Source organism: Macaca mulatta, chromosome 5 (genome assembly GCF_049350105.2).
Source record: "Macaca mulatta isolate MMU2019108-1 chromosome 5, T2T-MMU8v2.0, whole genome shotgun sequence".
NCBI classification, from domain to species: Eukaryota; Metazoa; Chordata; class Mammalia; order Primates; family Cercopithecidae; genus Macaca; species Macaca mulatta.
Genome location: NC_133410.1, coordinates 194649253 through 194673041, shown reverse-complemented (window position 1 = coordinate 194673041; position 23789 = coordinate 194649253). Strand labels below are relative to the sequence as shown.

The window sequence follows — 23789 nt, the reverse complement described above, 5'->3', positions numbered from 1 at the left end:
GGCCATCAGTCCTGTACAGAGACCACACTCTGTTATGATGGTCAGACTGGTCAGTGCTTGGACTCTGCTAGTTAAATGTTGTGAATACCATCCCTGCTTTAACACGTCTCTATTCATAAAGTCACATGACGGTGAAGCAGCTGATCACAGACCCTTCAAAATGAAAAGTCAAGGTAAGACTCTGGATGAGATGCATCCAACACTTACCCATCAAAGCAGTGGGCAGCAGTGAGGACCCACTGGTGTCCTATGAGTGACCCTCCACACAGGTGCCTCTGAGCCATCAGCTTCACCTGCAGGCTCACTTGCCAGGGCCACTCTCCCCAAGAAGAGTTTGTTCCTCCAACAATGCGTGAGCTTGTTTTTGTTGTGCAGACTGAAACAAGAGTGTTGATGCTAATGGTTGAAATTAGAAGTGAATCAAAGTCCCTTCTAACCAAGGAGAACAAGACATATAATTCCTTAAGACTAAGCACACTATCAACATGACAGACATCCCTTACAGTTCCATGAAAAAGTGAGGTTACTCACCAGAGCTGTCCCCAGTGTTACACAATCTCAAAGAGTAACCAGAGCTCCCTTGTGTCCCATATGTAATCCTAGTTGGAGAACCATCCGAAGATAATCTTAAGAAACACTTACACCTAGATGAAATGAACAGTAGAAAGAGTAAGCCTTCACTAGGGGAAAAAGAATATGAAATGATCATGAAAAATAAAATGTCCCTTACTTCTCCTCCTTACAGTCTTCTGGGAGTAAAGAATAAGTGAAAAACTGACAGCGAATCATCTTTGTACAAGTCTCTTGGCAAACATTCACTCCTTTAACGAAAGTCACATTCAATTCTTCTCCTCCAAAGTCAACTCCCGGGTAAATTTTAGAATGGCAGGGTTCTGTGTCAATTATAAACATGAAAAGATACCAAATGAGAAAAGCAATGAACGACATTTACACAAGTTTCTGTTACCTTGTGGATTGTTTCAACACTGTTGCTGTTAAGTCATGAAATATGTTACGTTTTATGTAATATTATTATTGAATCACATTACCAGGTAAAGTTCTTTTGCAGGTTAAAAGGCTGTATCCAGATGTGGTGTTTTCTTGAGGAGTAGAGGAACTTGGTGTGCCACTTTCAGATGTTTTAAGAAAACAAACATTTCTATTTTTTATAAAAAAGCAAGAGAGAAAGAAAGAAGTTTGCATTAAAGGCATTAGGCAAATACAAAAGCAGCTCACACCCAAAAAGGAAGTTGGCAAATTTTATTCTTTTGGGAAACTCTCTTCCAAGTAAATCCGACTACAGGACTCTAATAAATTGCAGAGATTAAATGTAAATCAAACCACATCTCCCTCTGGAGAAAACTAATAGGCACAGACAACCTGAAGAGAGGACAGTGACGAAGTTCCACCTTCTAACTGGAAAAACAAACAAACAAAAAAATCAAAGAAGAAATTCTGGGAGTTTATGCTGCCGATGATATTCCGTAACTAGGCACCCTTCTCTTAGCTCCATGCTGTGTGTAGAAGAGGGTGGGTTATCTGAGATAAAGAGAGTGGGACAGAGCCTTGATCAGAATAAACAGAGCTCTAGTTTCTGAAACAAAGGGAAGAGGCAACAAGCTTAAGGGATATTCTGCCAGGGAGTGGCTTTTACTCCAAGCTAATACAAAACGTGAAGATCGTGTTTTGAATCTTCATTCAAAGGCGTCAGATCCTTCTTTGTTCTCATGGCTATTGCTTCCTGGATTCAATGGTAACGTGTTTTTTTTTGTTTGTTTGTTTTTGTTTTTTTGTTTGAGACGGAGTCTCGCTCAGTCACCCAGGCTGGAGTGAGCGGCGCCATCTTGGCTCCCTGCAAGCTCCGCCCCCCGGGTTCCCGCCATTCTCCTGCCTCAGCCTCCCGAGGAGCTGGGACCACAGGCGCCGCCACCTCGCCCGGCTAATTTTGTGTATTTTTAGTAGAGACGGGGTTTCACCGTGTTAGCCAGGATGGTCTCCATCTCCTGACCTCGTGATCCACCCGCCTCGGCCTCCCAATGTGCTGGGATTACAGGTGGGAGCCACCGCACCCAGCTGGTAACATGTGTTTTAAAGTAAGAGAAGACAGGCAGAGAAGTCTGCTAATCTCTTAACTAATCTGCACCTGGCAGAAAAGTACCTACTTAAACTGCAGGTCCAAGTGTTTTGAGGGAAATGAAGGAAACTTTTAAAAACTCAGACTCTAAAATAAAATTGATGAAAGTACAGCAGCAAGTGCTAGCCATGCATACTCGCCTTTGTGACTCGATCTTCCATGCATTCGTATAGAACGTAAAGAAGAGGCAGCTGGGATGATAGGTGCAGATGGTTCGACACACAAAAGCATCTGGGGCGAGAACTCTGGCAACATCCACATCCGAGAAGGCAAGATGCTGGAAGATGTTCATGTGACAACCTGTGAACTCAGAGAGAGATGTTCCTTAGGAAACCACACAATGCTAAATTCGCTTGTATTTTGTCATCGTAATTAAGGAATTATGACTATTTATATTATTCATGGTACTAAACATCCTAAGTGACAAAACGTCCTTTAAAATACCTCCAAACTGTTTGTCATTTAGAGGAAGGCAAAACTGGTCCAACTCTAAGGGGCAAACTCCTATGTCAGAGAAATAAAAGCTGTGCTCCCAGCTCCAGTCACCACCGTTGCCAAATGTTTGCATTACTCAGCATGTGTTTACGTTTTCCTTCTATTACTCTGACTCTGAGGCCTTTGGAATGTAAGGGTTTTTTGTTGTTGTATTTTCCTGAATATTATAAAAAATTATTTAATAAGAAGTGATTAACAAAAATGCCTTGTGCCCATTAAAATTAGAATGGGAGACAATCTACTTTTATTAACATTACATTAATACGATCTTATATCTTAGTTTTATTTTAGCTGTGTTCCTATCGTTTACGTAGTTTACTAAATTTGATAACACATAATTCTATTGATACTCATTGGTCTACAGATTCAATGCCCTCTCTGTCAAAATCCTGCTGCCTTCTGGTTGCAGAAATTGACAACCAACCTACAATTCATATGGAAATGCAAAAGATCCGGAATAACCAAATTAATCTTGAAAAAGAACAAAATAAAAGCACTCAGACTGTCTGAGTTCAAAACTTACTACGAAGTTATGGTAATCAAGACTGTGTGTAACTGGCATTAGGACAGACATACAGGTCAATGGGATAGAACTGATGGTCTAAAAATAAACTCTTACATTTATAGAAAATTGATTTTGAAAAGAGTTTCAAGACAATGGAATAACTGAATATCCACATACAAGAATTAAGTTGGATTCCTACTTTACACCATATACAAAATTTAATTTAAAATGCATCAAATGCCTAAATGTAAGAGCTAAAACTATAAACCTCTAAGAACAAATCATACACAAAAATCTTCATAACCATGAATTAGGTTTTGGCATTTTAGGTAAAGCACATGCAAGAATAAAGCCAGACTGTATTTCATCAAGTTTAAAAACTTTTGTGCTTCAGAGAACACCATCACTAAAGTGAAAAGATGACCTGCAGATGCACAGAAAATTTGCCAATAATATATGTTACAAGAGTGTAGTATCCAGAGTATATAAAGAGTTCATACAACTCAACAATGAAAACAAAATAACCCAATTATTTTTAATGGCTAAAGGATTTAAACAGAGATTTCCCCAAAGAATTTATTCAAATTGAAAATAAGCATATGAAAAGATACACAACATTATTAGTCATTAGGGAAATACATATCAAAACCACAGTGAGACACCACTTCACACTGCCTAGAAAGGCAATAATAAAAAAGACAATAACAAGTGTTGTTAAGGTTGTAGAGAGATTGAAGCACTCAGTTGTTGCTGGTAAGAATGTAAAATTGTGTAGCTGCTCTCAAAAACAGTTTGACACTTCCTCAAAAAGTTAAACATGGAGTTACTGTATGATCCAACAATTTTAATCCTAAGTATATACATAAGATAATTTAAAATGTATGCCTACACAAAAACTGCTGTCCATTGCAGCATTATTCATAAGAGGCAAAAAAAAAAAAAAAAAATCCAGAAACAACTCAAATGTTCATCAAACTAAGTATATAAACAAAATATGGTTTATTCATATAATAGAATACTATTTAGTCCTAAATAGGAACAAAGTACCGATATATGCTAGAATATGAATGAGCCTTGAAAACACTCCAGATGAAAAAAGCTAGATGCAAAATGTGCTGCATTGCATGATTGCATTTATGTAAAATGTCCCGAAGAGTCAAGTCCACAGACATAGAAAGTAGATTAGTGGTTGTCAGGGGATTGGAGGAGTAGGCAATGGAGAAAGACTGCCAATGGATACAGTCTTTCTTCAGTGGTAATAAAAATGTTCTGGAACTAGATAGTGGTGATTCTTGTGAAATCAGGTGGATATACTAAAAACCACCGAGTTGTACACTTTCAAAGGGTTAATTTTATGTTATCTAAATTATACATCAAAAATTTTAAATCTACTATGAAAAAATAATATATGCTATATTAAAATACCAAACTTGATAGAGGGAATTCATGTAAAACAGACACATTATTTATATACATAAGAATTAAATTTTCTTGATATTTTCAGCAGCTTCATGGTGGATTCTCAAACATTCTTCAAGTCTCCTTATAAAGTGCTATTAAACCCCATCTTTTCCAATGTGTATGTATGATTCTAAGAACTTCACATTTATTCATGTTAAATGTCAGGTCTCTGGGCCCAAGCCTGCACGCATACATCCAGATGGCCTGAAGTAACTGAAGAATGACAAAAGAAGTGAAAATGGCCGGTTCCTGCCTTAACTGATGACATCACCTTATGAAATTCCTTCTCCTGGCTCAGAAGCTCACCCACTGAGCACCTTGTGAGCTCCAACCCTGCCCATCAGAGAACAACCCCTTTGACTATAATTTTCTATTACCCACCCAAATCCTATAAAACGGCCCACCCCTATCTCCCTTCACTGACTCTCTTTTCTGACTCAGCCCACCTGCACCCAGGTGATTAAAAAGCTTTATTGCTCACACAAAGCCTGTTTAGTGGTCTCTTCACACGGGTGCACATGACATTTGGTGCCGTGACACGGATTGGGGGACCTCCCTTGGGAGATCAATCCCCTGTCCTCCTGCTCTTTGCTCTGTGAGAAAGATCCACCTATGACCTCTGGTCCTCAGACCAACCAGCCCAAGGAACATCTCACCAATTTTAAATTGGGTAAACGGCCTCTTTTTACTCTCTTATCCAATCTCTCTCACTATCCCTCAACCTCTTTCTCCTTTTAATCTTGGCGCCATCCTTCAATCTCTCCCTTCTCTTAATTTCAATTCATTTCATTTTCTGGTAGAGACAGAGGAGACGCATTTTATCTGTGAACCCAAAACTCTGGCACCAGTCATGGACTCGGGAAGACAGTCTTCCCTTGGCATTTAATCACTACAGGGACACCTGCTTGATTATGCGCCCATGTTTCAGAGGTGTCTGATCACCTTAGGGATGCCTGCCTTGATCCTTCACCCTTAGTGGCAAGCACCACTTTCCTGGGGGGCAAGCACCCTGACCCCTTCTCTCCGTGTCTCTACCCTCTCTTTTCTCTGGGCTTGCCTCATTCACTATAGGCAACTTTCCACCCTCCACTCCTCCTTCTTCTCCCTCAGCCTATGTTCTCAAGAACTTAAAACCTCTTCAACTCACACCTGACCTAAAACCAAAACACCTTATTTTCTTCTGCAATGCCGCTTAACCCCAATACAAACTTGACAATGGTTCCAAATAGCCAGAAAACGGCACTTTTGATTTTTCCATCCTACAAGATCTAGATAATTCTTGTTGTAAAATGGGCAAATGGTCTGAGCTGCCTGATGTCCAGGCAGTCTTTTACACGTCAGTCCCTCCCTAGTCTTTGTTCCCAATGCAACTCATCCCAAATCTTCCTTCTTTCCCTCCTGCCTGTCCCCTCAATCCCAACCCCAAGCGTTGCTGAGTCTTTCCAATCTTCCTTTTCTATGGACCCATCTGACCTCTCCCCTCCTCCCCAGGCTGCTCCTTGCCAGACTGAGCCAGGTCCCAATTCTCCCTCAGCCTCTGCTCCTCCACCCTATAATCCTTCTATCACCTCCCCTCCTCACACCCGGTCCGGCTTCACACCCGGCCCTCTCACCTGCCCAACAATTTCCTCCTAAAGAGGTGGCTGGAGCTAAAGGCATAGTCAAGATTAATGCTCCTTCTTCTTTATGTGACCTCTCCCAAATCAGTTAGCATTTAGGCTCTTTTTCATCAAATATAAAAAGCCTAGCCCAGTTCATGGCTCATTTGGCAGCAACCTTGAGATGCTTTACAGCCCTAGACCCAGAAGGGCCAGAAAGCTGTCTTATTCTCAATACGCATTTTATCACCCAGTCAGCTCCTGACATTTAAAAAAAAACCACCAAAAATTAGATTCCAGCCCTCAAACCCCACAGCAGGACTTAATTAATCTTGCCTTCAAGGTGTACAATAATAGAGTAGAGGCAGAGAAGTAGCAACATATTTCTGAGTTGCAATTCCTTGCCTCTGCTGTGAGACAAAACCCAGCCACATCTCCAGCACACAAAAACTTCAAAATGCCTAAGCTGCAGTGGCCAAGCATTCCTACAGGACCTCCTCCATTAGGATCTTGTTTCAAGTGCCAGAAATCTGGCCACTGGGCCAAGGAATGCCCACAGCCGAGGATTCCTCCTAAGCCATGTCCCATCTATGTGGGACCCCAGTGGAAATTGGATTCTCCAACTCACCCAGCAGCCACTCCCAGAGCCCCTGGAACTCTGACCCAAGGCTCTCTGACTGACTCCTTCCCAGATCTTCTCGGCTTAGCAGCTGAAAACTGACGCTGCCTGATCGCCTCAGAAGCCTCCTGGACCATCACAGACGCCTTGGGCAACTCTTACAGTGGAGGGTAAGTCCGTCCCCTTCTTAATTAATACAGCGGCTACCCACTCCACATTACCTTCTTTGCAAGGGCCTGTTTCCCTTGCTCCCATAACTGTTGTGGGTATTGATGGCCAGGCTTCTAAACCTCTTAAAACTCCCCAACTCTGGTGCCAACTTGGACAACATTCTTTTATGCACTCCTTTTTAGTTATCCCCACCTACCCAGCTCCCTTATTAGGTTGAGGCATTTTAACTAAATTATCTGCCTCCCTGACTTTCCTAGGCCACAGCCACACCTCATTGCCACCCTTGTCCCCAAAGCCTCCTTCGCATCCTCCCCTTTTATGTCCCCACCTTCATCCACAAGTGTAGGTTACCTCTGCTCCCTCCTTGGCGACTGATCATGCACCCCTTACCATCCCATTAAAACCTAATCACCCTTACCCTGCCCAATGCCACTATTCCATCCCACAGCACACTTTAAAAGGATTAAAGCCTGTTATCACTCACCTGCTACAACATGGCCTTTTAAAGCCTATAAACTCTCTTTACAATTCCCCCATTTTACCTGTCCAAAAACCAGACAAGCCTTACAGGTTAGTTCAGGATCTGTGCCTTATCAACCAAACTGTCTTGCCTATCCACCCAGTGGATATATACTCTCCTATCCTCAATACCTCCCTCCACAACCCCTCCATAACCCATTATTCTGTTCTGGATCTCAAACATGCTTTCTTTACTATTCCTTTGCACCCTTCATCCCAGCCTCTCTTTGCTTTCACTTGGACTGACTCTGACACCCATGAGGCTCAGCAAATTACCTGGGCTGTACTGCTGTAAGGCTTCACAGACAGCCCCCATTACTTCAGTCAAGCCCAAATTTCTTCCTCATCCATTACCTATCTGGACATAATTCTTCATGAGAACACACGTGCTCTCCCTGCTGATCATGTCTGGCTAATCTCCCAAGCCCCAACCCCTTCTACAAAACAACAACTCCTTTTCTTCCTAGGCATTAAGTACTTCCGCCTTTGGATACCTAGTTTTACCATCCTAACTAAACCATTATATAAACTCACAAAAGCAAACCTAGCTGACCCCATAGATCCTAAATCCTTTAGCCACTCCTCTTGCCATTCCTTAAAAACAGCACTAGAAGCTGCTCCCACACTAGCTCTCCCTAATTCATCCCAACCCTTTTCATTACACACAGCCAAAGTACAGGGCTGTGCAGTCAAAATTCTTACACAAGAGCCAGGACCATGCCCTGTAGGCTTTCTGTCGAAACAACTTGACCTTACTGTTTTAGGCTGGCCCCCATCCCCATGACTGTATCTCTCTGATCCACCTGACATCCACTCCATTTCCCCATACTTCTGTCTTTCCTATTCCTTACCCTAATCACACTTGGTTTATTGATGGCAGTTCCACCAGGCCTAATCTCCACCCACCAGCAAAGGCAGGGTATGCTATAATATCTTCTACATCTATCATTGAGGCTACCACTCTGCACCCCTCCACTACCTCTCAGCAAGCCAAACTCATTGCCTTAACTTACCTCTCAGCAAGCCAAACTCATTGCCTTAACTCAGGTCCTCACTCTTGCAAAGGGACTATGCATCAATATTTACACTGACTCTAAATATGCCTTCCATATCCTGCACCACTATGCTGTTATATGGGCTGAAAGAGGTTTCCTCACTCTGCAAGGGTCCTCCATCATTAATGCCTCTTTAATAAAAACTCTTCTCAAGGCCACTTTACGTCCAAAGGAAGCTGGAGTCATTCACTGCAAGGGCCATCAAAAGGCATCAGATCCCATTGCTCAAGGCAACACCCATGCTGATAAGGTAGTTATAAAAGCAGCTAGCATTCCAACTTCTGTCCCTCACGGCCAGTTTTTCCTCCCTCTAATCGGTCACTCCCATCTACTCCCACATTGAAACTTCCACCTATCAATCTCTTCCCACACAAGGCAAATAGTTCTTGGACCAAGGAAAATATCTCCTTCCAGCCTCACAGGCCCATTCTATTCTGTCATCATTTCGTAACCTCTTCCATGTAAGTTACAAGCCACTAGCCTGCCTCTTAAAATCCCTCTTTTCCTTTCCATTGTGGAAATCTATCCCCAAGGAAATCACTTCTCAGTATTCCATCTGCTATTCTACTACTCCTCAGGGATTGTTCAGGCCCCCTCCCTTCCCTACACATCAAGCTTGGGGATTTGTCCCTGCAGAGGACTGGTAAATTGACTTTACTCACATGCCCCGAGTCAGGAAACTAAAATACCTCTTGGTCTGGGCAGACACTTTCACTGGATGGGTAGAGGCCTTTCCCACAGGGTCTGAGAAGGCCACCGTGGTCATTTCTTCCCTTCTGTAAGACATAATTCCTTGGTTTGGACTTCCCACCTCTATACAATCTGATAATGGACTGGCCTTTATTAGTCAAATCACCCAAGCAGTTTCTCAGGCTCTTAGTAGTCAGTAAAACCTTCATACTCCTTACTCTCCTCAATCTTCAGGAAAGGTAGAAAGGACTAATGGCCTTTTAAAAACACACCTCACCAAGCTCAGCCTCCAACTTAAGAAGGAGGACTCTGTCAAGGATAGAGCCCAAAAACTCAGCAACCAAGCAACTAATTATGTTGAACCCCCTCAGGCACTCTCTAATTAGATGTCCTGGGTCCTCCCAATTCTTAGTCCTTTAATACCTGTTTTTCTCCTTCTCTTATTCAGACCTTATGTCTTCTGTTTAGTTTCTCAATTCATACAAAACCATATCCAGGCTATCACCAATCATTCTATACGACAAATGCTCCCACTAACAACCCCACAATATCAACCTTTACCACAAAATCTTTCTTCAGCTTAATCTCTCCCACTCTAGGTTCCCATGCCACCCCTAATCCTGCTCGAAGCAGCCCTGAGAAACATTGCCCGTTATCTCTCCATACCACCCCCAAAATTTTTGCCACCCCAACACTTTACTCCTATTTCATTTTATTTTTCTTATTAATATGAGAAGACAGGAATGTCAGGCCTCTGGGCCTAAGCCTGAACACATACATCCAGATGGCCTGAAGTAACTGAAGAATGACAAAAGAAGTGAAAATAGTCGGTTCCTGCCTTAACTGATGACATTACCTTGTGAAATTCCTTCTCCTGGCTCAGAAGCTCTCCCACTGAGCACCTTGTGACCCCCACCCCTGCCCACCAGAGAACAACCCCTTTGACTGTAATTTTCCGTTACCTACCCAAATCCTGTAAAATGGCCCCACCCCTATCTCGCTTCCCTGACTCTCTTTTTGGACTCAGCCTTCCTGCACCCAGGTGATTAAAAAGCTTTATTGCTCACACAAAGCCTGTTTGGTGGTCTCTTCACACAGATGCACGTGACATTAAATATATGCAATACTTCAGCCCAATGTCCTAACCTATTAAAATTGCTTTTACTTTGCTTTTCCTATCTAATATGTCGGGCACTATTTATAGATATTTTGGCCAAGCAACCAGTTGATTTCTAGGACATTCTCTATTTCAAGTATACCATCTGGTTATTCTCAGAACAGAAACCATGATGTTGCTCCCACTAATTGCAATTTCATCAACCAGGTTCATTTATCAGATTTTCTTCCCCAGAGGTGATAAAAATAAAAAAATAAAAAATAAAAAAACTTTTTTTTCCAGTTTATGTTCTCCTACTTTTGGCTTGAAAAATATGTTTATCACCTCAATTGATAAATTAATAAGTCATATGGTAGATTTCCCATATCAGAATTGCAAACGGTTTTGTTAAATTAACTGGGAAGATGTGATTACCCTGACATCTGTCAAGATCTATGCAGGAAGATGGACCGCAAGAGAAGGAAATCTGTAAATATGATGAATTTATATGAGTTGAGAGGCAGGAGACTTTAAAACACCATTAAATCCATTAAAAAATCAAAATGGGGAGTGAGCAATGTGAAATCTGTGTGACCCAAGGGTCAAGTTCTCGTTCAGCTCATCAGCTATATGACCCCCAAGCACCTTCACTTCTGCCCTCCTTCTAGGAGCCTTAGGGGTTTTGTTTGTAAAATTAGAAAAATCCATGGTGAAACTAAGGACAAACCTGTAGTGATGACTACAGATGATCCCTAACTTATGAATCTCATCTGGGCAGTGAGGCCAGGAGACAGCCCTACTCCAGGTTGAGGAGGCACGTAGCTACTGGGTGTTCCCTAAGGAACGGGGAACACGTACTCAGTGAAAAGCCATGCCTTTAGCAGCTCAAAACACTGCCTGAAACAGCCAGATTTTTACCAGTCTGTAAAGGCCATTTGATCAGATTAAATCACATGTGAACTCACTGCAATTTAACAAGAAAGCAAGTACAGAGATGAGCCATCCAGGGTGCTCTCCCAGGTGTGGACAGCAGCTGTGACAGCCCAGAACCACGGCATGAGCTTGCCTGTTCCCTGGGTAAGTGCAGCAAATCCTTCCAGCAACAGTGCTGGGTACAGAATGGAGCATGCTTGCATCGAGTCCTGCCTCCTGGCAGCCTTCAAAAACTCTCCCGGAAAAAAATAATATGAACGTTAAAATCACATCACCAGTACACGTGAACCTGGCACGCACCGTGGAGAAGGTGTGCTGTCACAAAGAGGAGACAGGAAAATAGACACCTTGTAACCAACCTTCCCAATCTTCCACAGGGAAATCCTAGCCCAGCACCCAATACAGGGCCAGGCACAGAGCCAGCACCCACTACTGCGGAGAACTGGCAGTAAGGGATTTGGTTTCAGTAACATCTTGTCGTTAACATCCTGATACGCTAAATGAGGTGGAATGTCATGGCAATTTTCTGGACAATTCCATTGAAATTACCTTTATGTGTGACACGACAGAATGTTATTTCCCTCCCCCCGGTAGAGTCATTTCCCTAGATAGGGACACAACCAAGGAAGGTCTTTACAGTTTTGCTACAATATCATTGTACCTATAACAATATCACTGTACTAGTTTCCTATAACTGCTGCTATAGGGGCATAACCACAAACTCAGTGGTTAAAAACAACAAAAATTTATTATCTTACCATTCTAGAGATTGGGTCTTACTGGGCTAAAATCAAGACATCAGCAGGGCTTGTTCCTCCAGGATGCTCCACAGGGAAACTGTTTCCTCGCCCTTTTCAACTTCTAGAGGCCACCTGCATTCCTTGGCTCATGGACCTTCATCTTCAAAGCCAGCAGTGTAACACCTTCAAACCTCTCTCTGCCTCTGACCCTTCTGCCTCTCCCTTTTTCTTATTAGCCTTGTGAGCACCCAATCCTGTGAGTACATTGGGCCCATCGAGAAAATCCAGAGTAAACTCCCCATCTCAAAGTCCTTAACTGAATCCCATTGATAGAAACGCTTTTGCCAGCTATGGGAACACACGCACAGGTACCGGGGCTCCGCACAGGGACATCTCTGGGGGGTCCTATTCCGCCTACTACAATCACAAGGTGAAGTGGTCCTACAATTACCAATTTCTGAAAGGGCACAGGGCTTCAGTGAGAATCCAGATTCCACGTTATTCAGCACCTTTATAGTGGTAGGCGTTCCTCCGGGACTGTGCTTTAAGAGGCAAGTGTTCCTGAATGGGAAGAAAAGAGGTGACTTTGCTTCCTGCACTTTGAGGCGGAGGTAGCAGTCCAGGTAACATTTAGTATTCAAACGGACAGTGGAAAAAACAATGATGCTGATAATGAGTGGGTTAGGGGTTTGCATTATTAATCAAATGGACATCCTTCTCCTCGCAAAGGGGTCAAGGGAAAGTTGGGGTGAGAATGAGGCAGGAGACACTATGACACTAAACCCTCATTCTATAAGTAAGGCCTATGCGTGGGGCAAATGGAACTTCAGGAAAAATGACACCAAAATTCACTTCAGGAAAGCAAAAAATGACACAGACGTCAGAAAATGACTTCAGAAACAATGACACCAAAATTTCGCTTCAGGAAAAATGACACCACAACTGAGAAGAGCATGGAGTGATCGACAGTAGAGACTGGGAAGGCGATAGAGAGGTGGGAAAGGGGCAGGTGATGACAAATTGCTTAGTGGGTACAATGTACGTGACTCCAGTGATGGATATACCAAAAGCCCAGACTTTACCACTGTACAATACACCAAGGTAACAAAATTACACTTGTACCCCATACATCTATGCAAACAAAAATGAGATTTAAAAATAAGGAAAGAAATTCACAAGTTAAAATCAAATTGTGATTAGCTCTACGAATGAAATAAACAGAGCTGAATGTGGCTTAAAAGAGAATGCTCAGAAATGGCCCTTTGGAGGGGACGGTATCTGAGGAAAGACCTGAAAGAATCAGCCTTTGGAGAAGTGGTGGAAGAGGATGCCAGGCTTTGAAGATGGGGTACAATTACCTGCCAGAGGAAAAGAGTAGAGAAACTAATTAAATTAAATGAATTATTTAACTTTAAAATGAAGGGCCGGGAGCAGTGGCTCATGCCTGTAATCCCAGCGCTTTGGGAGGCCCAGGTGGGTGGATCACGAGATCAGGAGTTCCAGACCAGCCTGAGCAACATGGTAAAACCCCGTCTCTAGTAAAAACATAAAAATTAGCTAGGTGTGGTGGTGGGCGCCTGTAGTCCTAGCTACATGGGAGGCTGAGGAAGGAGGATTGCTTGAAGCCAGGAAGCACAGGTTGCAGTGAGCCGAGATTGAGCCACTGCACTCCAGCCTGGGCAACACGCGAGACTCCGTCTCAAAAAAAAAAAAAAAAAAGAAGATAAAAATATAAAATAGAGTAAGTAAATAAGGAAAGTGGTTAGGAGTAAAAGCCCTGTTTGGTTTTTAGTTTGGGAACAAAAGAGGTTGTGAAGAATACAGTGAAATCCTGGGGGCACTAATATAAAGAACAAACACCATGAATTATACTCACCGGTACTCTGCATTGTGAAATGTTTGTGTGGCATATGAAAAAAATTGGCAGCGAATGTTATTGGTGCACCTTTTTTGGCATTCTTCAACACTGCTAACCTTAGATACATTAAAATTGACTCCTCTCATATCAATTCCTTTATAAATGTCTCGGTGGCAAGCTGTACAAGAAAAAGGAAATAGAGCAAACACAGTCCATTTTCTTTCTAGAGGTAGATTAGATACCCACTACCATTTGGGCTGGTAGTTTAGAAGGATCCCACTACCATTTGGGCCGGTAGTTTAGAAGGATCCCACTACCATTTGGGCCGGTAGTTTAGAAGGATAACAGCCCAGTTTTGGCAATTGCTATATTAATTAAGGGATTTAAAATTTTTATGATGTCCATAAATTATCAAACTCTGCTCGAAGTAAATACAATCCAGTATTTTCCTGAAAGCACTAGCTTGGAAATTGGGTTACTTCGCTTCTTAAACTGCAAGATGCATGCAGCAATACAGGTAAATTTCACGTTGAAATTAACAGTGAGCAGTGGGAAATAAACAAGGCAATAATAATGAGGACACTGATCATGTGTGCTGAGGTTTGCATTATTAAAGAAACTGATGTGCCTTTGACCTTTTGCATTGAATGAAGGAGCTTCTCTATCTCCCAGTGTTCTTTCTCTGCTTTCAACTTCTCCTGTCTGACTACAAATTGCATCTGGATCAATCGTTACAAAATGTGGAGAGTTGTTGTTTATGCATGATGAAGCCACTTCCACTCTTGCTTTAAAATAGTGTTAACTTCTATTTAAGCACCATTTTCACTGAGATTTGTCTTACATGCAAAAGATATAGATAATTCTTTTCACAGACAAGGAAGCAAAATTAGGCTCTTTTTTTTTTAAATATTCAAATTTCTTAGTTAGACTTTTGGTTAAGGAAGTAATGTAAACCAGAAGTATAAACCATAAACTTTTTTAAAGTTTTATTCCCCAAGATTATGTGGAATAAACCATAATCTATTACAGGTAACTTTCCACTCCTAAGAAGTGTGGTTGAAGTCATAAAACTAAATTTAAGGGTGGGAAAGACAGAAAACATACAAACTGTCAGGAAAACTGCATGTCGAATTGGGAATTGGGTAGGGAGGTGGATTATTCACAGTGGTTCTTAAACACAGGAATTTGCAGACGGTCGAAATGAAATCTCTTTCCAATTTTTCTGCGTGTGAGAAAAGAGTAGGCTAAGAGTTGGGATGGGACTCTCACAAATAACAACTTTGTAAGTGTTCATGTGAAAGCTCTAAATGCTTTCGACTAGAATTGTTCCTGAAAGTAGAGATTTTATGTACTTGGGAACAATTTTTCACTTTAAGATGATGAAGTTAGAAAAAAACATTAAAAGCAAGCTAAGTGAGTAACACTGAGTTTTAGAATACATTAACAATAACAGGAATATTGGGGAAGGCACAATATTACTTTTTCTTTAAATTTTGCTATAAGATACAACAATTGGAAACAGCACTTCCTTGAATACTTTATACCAAATTAGATGAACATACACATTTGTCTTATAAAACAGGAAATGTACCCCACCTCAGGTAGACTACACTTATTACACTGGCTAAGTCAGGCCCATATTCATAACGAACGCTTTGCCATCCTTTGATAACTGGTTAACATGCAAACAGCAGGCTCAAAGTGTGTATGTATTGAAGGGGTGATATCAATGAGGGAGGAAAGGATGACAAATTTAAAAACATCTGAAATTTGAACCTACAAAATTAATTGTGCATAATACAAATAAAATAGTTATGATGTATAGTCACACATAGAATCACAGCACAGCTATTTTAAGATTTCGACAACCCATCAGTTGAATCTTTTCAGCACTTCTCACTTTCTGATCAGTCCCAGTCATGTTTGAGAAATAGTTCATTTGTCTCAAATTTATTAGGATAGTGTTGGAAATTATTTCCCAAGACATCAGTAGCTTCAGATGTAAAATCAAAGTTCTCTAGCATCCTAGTCCTCAAGTTTCCTTTAAGAAGTATTATTCTTAGCAAGATTTGCAGAACCCAGTTCTTCAGTTTGGGCCTAATGGTATATCAGAGTTTCTTGATGTCAGCACTGTTGACATTTTGGGCCGGAAGATTATTTGCTGTGGAGGACTGCTCTGTGCCTTGTAGAAGGTTGGGCAGCAGCATTCGAACGTTCTGGCCTCTTCTTAGTAAATGAGAGAGGCATTCTGGCCTCTACTTAGTAAATGCTAATAACGCCCTCCCTAGTCATAGCAACCAAAAGTGTCTCCAGACATTGTCAAATGTCCCCTAATGGAAGAGACAAAAATCACTGCCGGTTGAGAATCACTGATATAAAAATTACCCTCACGTGAACCTGAGAGAGATGTTCCCTCGTGTTTTCTTAAAAATTCTTATCTGGAAACAAGGAGACACGATTATTTGGATTCATTTTCTGCAAATCTTACACTTGAGTGCTAACCTCATAAATAATAGAGGCTCATTAAATATGTGTCGATTGATAAAGACAACAGAAGTGTCCAGATGAATATGGGTCCCTCTTTTGTGTCCAGAATACTGCCCCATCTTCTATCTTTATGAGTGATTCCTTCCAAAAGGCTGTAGTACAGGCTAAAAGTACAGACTTTTAGCAAAAGCTGTTCTAAGGTAGATTCAATATTAACTCAAATGTAGCTAAGAAATTCGCAGCTTACCACTTATTTGATGACCACACTGCTTTAAGGAATGTCCAGAAATTGCACCTGCTCGACGTACTTTTGGCAAGGTTCCTGTAACACTATCTTTCAAGAAGCAGCCAAACCTGTTTTAAAAGTAGCTTTATTTAGGAAGTAGAACAACAAACATACATTGAGGAAATGTCTAGCATTTTCTATACACTAACATAAAACCAGGAATAAGGGAAATAATATAGCTTCCCCAAAACTTTCTGGAAAGAACACTCTTAGAGGTAATTTTATAACATCCCCATAATATTTAACTTCAGCATTGCGTTTTCTTTACACTCACATTTTTTAAGTACAGGAAGTCAGCCACATTGAAGAGTTAATGACTTTTCCTGTATTCTTAAACCTTCAGGCAACTATGTCCTTAATTGGTAATTATTTTTGCAAATACTTTCATTTACTTAAAAAATTAACTTAGTGATAAGAGCTGGATCTGTATATTGTGTGTTCATCTTGCTTATTAACTCCTTGTAGTCTGCACTTAATGAAAGACTTCCCTCTGTCTCAAATGTCAGCCTCCATGTTAATTTCATTATTTATAAGAATTCTAGAACCTACCTCCACTTTTAAGATGATGATCCTCACATACAATCTGGGTTTTCTCTACAAGTTTAACATGTAGGATCAGAGAATGACTATCCAATTTCTAGTTCACAAACTCACGTGGAGAAGATGAGAAAAGAGTTATGAATATGGAAATGGGAAGAACAAAGAAAAGCTTATTCTTATTCAAAATGAAAATCATTAAGATGAAACTGTAGCTTGTGATTAATAAGCATCTCTCTGATGTAATAAAAATTGTAATTACAGCCGGGTGCGGTGGCTCACGCCTGTAATCCCAGCACTTTAGGAGGCAGAGGCAGGTGGATCACAAGGTCAGGAGTTCAAGGCCAGCCTGGCCAATATGGTGAAATCCCTTCTCTACTAAAAATACAAAAATTAGCCAGATGTAGTGGTGCGTGCCTGTAATCCCAGCTACTTGGGAGGCTAAGGCAGGAGAATCGCTTGAACCTGGGAGGCGGAAGTTGCAGTGAGCCAAGATCGTGCCACTGCACTCTAGCCTGGGTTACAAAGCAAGACTCCATCTCAAAAAAAAAAAAAATCATAAGTAGTATTTTTCCAATACTTTTACAAATCTCCAGTTAATAATACATATTCACACAAGCACAAGCACACATGAACACACACATACCATACATAGCATCATGCCATAGGTGCCCAAACTGGCTCACTTTAGGCGTCATTCAGATCTGCCCTGTCCCAAAATCACAAGTTCTAGATGTTTCTCAATTATATTCTCCGCAAAATGCTTGTCTTACGTTATTTCCTTCGGACTGTGCTAGCCACTAATGTGATCACGGGTCACACAGTTAAGTCTGTTTCTTTATTCAGATGAAATGTTCGCCTGTTAGACGCTTTCTGGAGACAATCTCTTAGCCCAACGATGTTCAAGCATTTTGAGGCTTTGAATAGAAAATGACTAACTTCTACTACTTTAAATAAACACAGTGATTGTTTAAAATGCAATTTCTAGTCCCAAGAAACTTTGGTTCAGCAAATCTGGGTTGTTGCCGAGGAATCTGCATTGGTAAGAACCACTTGAAGGGATTTTGCTGAAGCTGGTCCTTGAACCCCGTCTGAGACAGAACTCTCAGTTATACTACACCTCTTTGCACAAAACCGATTCAGTTTAGAAAAATGGCTTCTCCAATAATGAAATATCAACTTTTACCTTTTCTCCATGTCATTGATGGAACTTGCTGGAAGAAAACTGAATAGCAAACACCTTGGGTGGAATGTGCACATCATCTGGCAGTGCTGGGCGGTCGGGGTGTACATGGAAGCTACATCCCCACCTCTGAAGAAGGCGTTTTCATATAGTTGAGTCAGACATCCTGTGATAGAACCATAAAAGTTAATTTGAGATAATTCAAATAATAATTTTAACAAAAAGATATCTGTTGTCTTAACTTCTCCCACTGACTGACTACTCCAAGACCTGTATAATATAATTCTAATTATGCTGAGAAAATAAAATATATTAAGGCAACCATTTGAACAATGTAGATTGTTATTTAATTTTCTGGGCACTTCTGCATTAAAACTTTGGCTTATTTTCATTAAATTGCACAAAAATTTGCACATAAATTACCCACAATAAAATAAAATCCTAACTTAGTTTTTCCCTGTTGCCTGACATGCTATGAAAATATCATGCCTTAAAAAGAATAATATTTGCTCTATTTTCAAAACACTTTGGTTACAAACATCTCCACCAGCTTCTCACAATTCTGTAAGGGAAGTTAGAAGCAGGTTTTGTTATCTGCATCTGGATTAGGTTTTTTGAAAGAAAGTTAAATAACTGAATCTCAGGGCATACAGACTTGCCCAAGATCCACACACTTAATGAAAATCCTGCGACAGTCACCCAGCCCTGACTCCCAGTCCTGTGTCCTTTTCTAGCATGCAGTGCTAAATATTGTTCCGCATCTCAGTATGATTCAAGCAAACTGACAATATTTTTTACTCATTTTTAAGATAGTTTAAGCAAATGCATGCATATGCTAAATGGAAAGTAAATTTTGAACTATTTGCTGTTTGGAATTATTCCCAGCTCTAAAATACACTGCACCCCACCTATTATTAGAGAATTAGGTGTCATTACTGCTTTAATTTGTAAATGTGGATTTACCTGGAAAGACTCTCTTCCAAGTCTGCTTAATGAGCTTTCCTGGTCAGCCAGCATATTCATTTCAGTCAGTCAACTGACCATTAACCATGGCTATTCCGATGACAACCTGTCCATTCGCTGGGGCATTAACCATGGCTATTCCGATGACAACCTGTCCATTCGCTGGGGCAGTAGTTACTCTTCAATTTAAATAGTACCTATTTTTTTATTGCCTTTGAGGGAATGGGCAACTTAGACCACGTGCATTTTATTAAGCACTGGAGAGTGCCATCTTCTCTGCACAATCCTACCCCCTGGGAATTCTGGCCCTGAGCCCCAGTCTGACCACCCAACACAGCAAGACTTCTATCCCTCTCAGAGGTGCGGCCAGATGACCACCTCTCGGGTAAGGTTTACATTTGGGAAGAGCACAGATCTCTTCAAATGGAAGCTTTGGGGAATACAAGTGTATTGCCTAGATTTCATGTATGCACAAAGCATGGAGGCATTGGTTTAGTGACAATACAGGTTACAAAGAGGTCTGTTTTGTCAGACAGTTGGTGGTTTTGACTGACTCATAATTATCAAGCAGTCACTCCTCTTCCAGCACCTAGGTTCACACGCAAGGATGCACACAATGGCTGGTGCTGGCCCAGAGCTTCCCATTCTGCCATTGAGCCTCTGTGACCTGCCATGTGACTCAGTCAGGGAAGGGAGTGACTAGAAAAACGCCAACTTTGTTGCTGAATGGAAAGAAACTTCTAGTAGGTGTTCTTGCTTATCCTCCTAAGTTGGTGATCATGCTGATAATGATGATCATGACAATGATAGCCGTGTCTGTACTGTATTTTGGAGCATATGTAAAGTACTGTTATATAGTTTATCTCATAATGATGGTGGCTTTCAAAGCTTTCACATGGGCTCCCATGTCCACGGATTTTGGGCAGGTTATTCAGTCTTGTTTAACAATTACATAAACAATAAGGAGAAGAAAAGTACTCTAATTTTAAAGAATTAGTGGACAAATATGAAAAGATAATTTACAAAAGAAATAGAAGTGATTAGTAAGTACACGAAAATGGGAAGAATCACAAATACAGGCAAGTTAAAACAACTAGAAGCCAGTTTTCCATGAGATTAGTAAAAATGAAAAATTAAATAACCAGTATTTGTATACTGGTTTTGATTGCAAATGATGGAAAACCTAGTACAAAGTGGCTTGAATACAAATGAAATCTATTGGTTCAGGAGCCAAAAAGCCCACGGTGACTCTGGCTTAAGGAGTAACCCCACATTGTGCTCAACGGATAGCATCAGTGGACAATAGTCTCCTTCCGCTTGCTCCAGTCATGATGTTACCATTACTCTCAAGCTCCACATAGTAGCAAAATAGGACCAGCAGCTCAGGCCTCTGTATTCTCTTATGTTTCAAGTTAAATTGGAAAAAAAAAAGTAAGAGTCCTATTTCTAGACGTCTAAACAAACGCTTCATTGCAAGATGTTGGCTCTGATTGGGTCACTGCAGTCAGCAGGATGTGTGCACTTCCTGGTTCAGCAGAAGAGTCAGGGTCACCAGAACCACATGGACCAAAACTGAGAGGCAGTAGCTCTGCAGAAATAAATTAGGATACTGTTTCCAGAAAGATAAACATGTCGGGATGCAAAGCAACAGAAGCCTGTTAGAGTTGGCCTAAGTGGGGTAAATGAGGACTCTTATTAGCTGGTAGAAGAAGTCAACTAGGGAGTAACTTTTCTGAAAGATAATTTCATGATGCCACACCATAAAACCTTCTAAAATATTCATACCTTTGAATCTAGTATTTTTATTTCAAAAAATGTATTCTACAGAAATAACTAAGTGCATAAGAATGTGCACACAAACATACCATAAAAAGAGAATAGCAAGCTCCAAAAAATGTCATTTATTTGCACCAAAAGGTAGCTGTAAGTGGAAAATGCAAGTCAAAGAGTATCCATAGTTAATAACTCTTTTTTGTAAAATGTGCAAATAGGCATATGTAGAAAAATATCTGAAAGACTAAACAAAAGATGTTTAACAACGACTGCTTCTGAATTTGGGGACTACATGCAATATGTAGTTTATAGTTTTTTGCTTATTTACATCCTTAATTTTCCTAGCCATAATCATGATTTATTTTGCCAGAAGAAAAAAACAGAAAATGAGAAACCACCTGGAGGTGGCCGTGGTTCACAGTATCCCTGGCTCATGCTCCTTTTCAGTTTTCAGTGGGTTTGCACATGGGTTGGTAAATCACGGTTTAGAAAAGCAATCAGGGTTGAGGGACAGACACAGGGGAGTTGTGATTTAGGGGGAATCAAAGCCTTTTTTCCTGGAAAAGTAGTCTCTTTATGAATGTAAACCTTCCCTGTAGACGTTTATTGTAGCCATACGAGAGGAAAGTTAAATACTCATTGTTATGTGGCCCTCTTAAGTCACCATAGACTCAGAATCATGCCTTGTGGGGACACAGAGAAAACTCCCTCTATAGCGATTAATGAAATGTCCAGAATCATTTTTATTCTCCAAAAATTAATGATATTAATAGAGAAATGAGATCGAAATCTAGTGTTGAAAGTTATTCACCTAGAACTATCCAAATGCCTGGTTTGCTAAGTTAAATTTAAACCAGGTACTTTCATTTTTGAAATGGTTCCCTGGCTGTCCAGAGTAAAACTATGTATCATGTACCTAACAGATACTTGGATTGGACCCAGACACTATATAATGCCCAGCACTCTTTTGAAATTTCAGATAATGTTTAATTTTTTAATGTTGATAAAAATAGAGGAGTAATTTTTTTGTTTTGAGTTTTGTTTTGCAGAGTGTCATCTGTGAACAGAAGTTTTTATTAACACAAGTCCCAAGACATTCCCGCTTCTGAGCTCCTTCCTCTGGTCTGCAATGTATGTATACAGCAATATATCTCACAAGTCGTACTTGTTCTGGAACATTAAATAGACACGTGTCCTGAATCATCAGGGACTATCTCCATCCCCGAAGCTGTATGTTCAATAGCTTTCTCCAGAGGTGGTGCGACTTGCTTGGCTACTCCTGTCTTAGCCTGAATTTCATGCTTTATAGATAATTCACTTACCACAGGAAACTGTAGCAAACAAGGAAATGAAATAAGTTGCTTGCTTGAATAAAATCATTCTAAAAAAGAAAACAATACATAACTCTGTTGGTTTTAGACTGCATTTAACATAAATCTTAATTTAAGGTGATACAGATTTTCTTGTAAATGTCTGAATTACAAGACAAAGCACACAGTTTCTGGTATAGAAAACAAGGGGTTTTTTTCTCTACATTTGTGTCTAGGGAGTTGGAAAGTTTATAATGCTTCCCAAGATACAAATTGAGACCTTCAGACTACTGCTGTGTTTATTGTTGATTGGCAAACTCTGTGGCTAGTAATGTTGGAAAGGGAATTGGTAGAGAGAGAGATTAAACAGTTATGAAACCTCTTGATTTGAGCAAAAAGAAAATTAATAAATAATGGCAATAATGTCAGTCCAAAAATCCCTAAATAAAGAAAACCTCTGAAAATATTAAAGCCCAATTAAAAATTTTAAATCAATCAAGTATTCTTTTTGATTTAAAGTCATCTTACATTTAAATATTTCTACATAAAGGAATATTAGTTCCTTCTCTACTATCTATATACTCAGGAAATTAGAATATAAATGACTAATTTTCTCATAAAGTAAAAAACTATACTTTAAAAATTATAGTTTCTTTGGAAACAATCAGAATAATAGAAATTTGCTACCTGAAAACACAATTGCTTCTTGGAGGTGAGTCTCTTGTCACTTAAAAATGAACGGTCTTCAAGCTGTTCTAATGTGGCACCGCAGGCAATGTTTTCCTTGGCTTCGATATTGACTTTGGGTTTCTGCCAACAGTTTCAACTTTTTGTCCTGTCAACATATTCCGTGAACATCCTATCCGTGTTCAGCTGTTAAGTATATTAACTATTTCAGGGAGTGATGTCAGCAAGAACCGGAATAGGAGTTTGTCAGAACAGGAGTTTCTAGTGCTCATCCCTTGCAGAAACATCAATTTGAATAAGTATCCATGCACGAAAATAACTTCACTAGAGCTCAGGAATCAGGTGAGAGGTTGTACCACCCAGTTGCAGCACAGAAGTAAGAAAAGACACATTGAAGTGCATAGGAAGGACAATTTCACATTACCAGTGTCACCCACCTTCAAGCCTGGGCAGCACAGCATGGAGAGAGATACCCTCTTGCATGGAAGAGGAACAGTTAAGATAGCACCCACCTTCACCACAGACCCCAAGCACCAAGCCCACTCCAGTAAACCCCGGCACCAGGATTCAGCCCTGCCACAGGCCAGACTGGCCTCTGTGGCCTCAGCCCCATGCTCACCCCAGACCAGGTCAGCCCCTGGGGGTCTAGACTCCAAGGTGGCCACAGAAGACCTAGACTTCAGACCTGC

The 23789-nt window shown here is 40.7% G+C and overlaps 1 protein-coding gene across 1 annotated transcript in view; it reads right to left on the bottom strand.

The window, feature by feature from the left end:
* The window catches only part of KLKB1 (kallikrein B1), a 30982-nt gene extending 7754 nt beyond the window's left edge, over nucleotides 1-23228 (bottom strand). Inside the window, exons 1-11 of the mRNA XM_015139651.3 lie at nucleotides 23101-23228; nucleotides 22426-22484; nucleotides 18371-18533; nucleotides 16609-16715; nucleotides 13893-14052; nucleotides 12468-12577; nucleotides 2275-2434; nucleotides 1050-1159; nucleotides 731-893; nucleotides 532-644; nucleotides 208-376 (exon numbers count right to left, since the gene is read on the bottom strand). Coding sequence (XP_014995137.2) covers nucleotides 208-376; nucleotides 532-644; nucleotides 731-893; nucleotides 1050-1159; nucleotides 2275-2434; nucleotides 12468-12577; nucleotides 13893-14052; nucleotides 16609-16715; nucleotides 18371-18533; nucleotides 22426-22483 — 1313 coding nt within the window. The 5' untranslated portion in view covers nucleotide 22484; nucleotides 23101-23228. The remainder of the gene's footprint in view (nucleotides 1-207; nucleotides 377-531; nucleotides 645-730; nucleotides 894-1049; nucleotides 1160-2274; nucleotides 2435-12467; nucleotides 12578-13892; nucleotides 14053-16608; nucleotides 16716-18370; nucleotides 18534-22425; nucleotides 22485-23100) is intronic.
* Nucleotides 23229-23789: the final 561 nt, after the last annotated feature.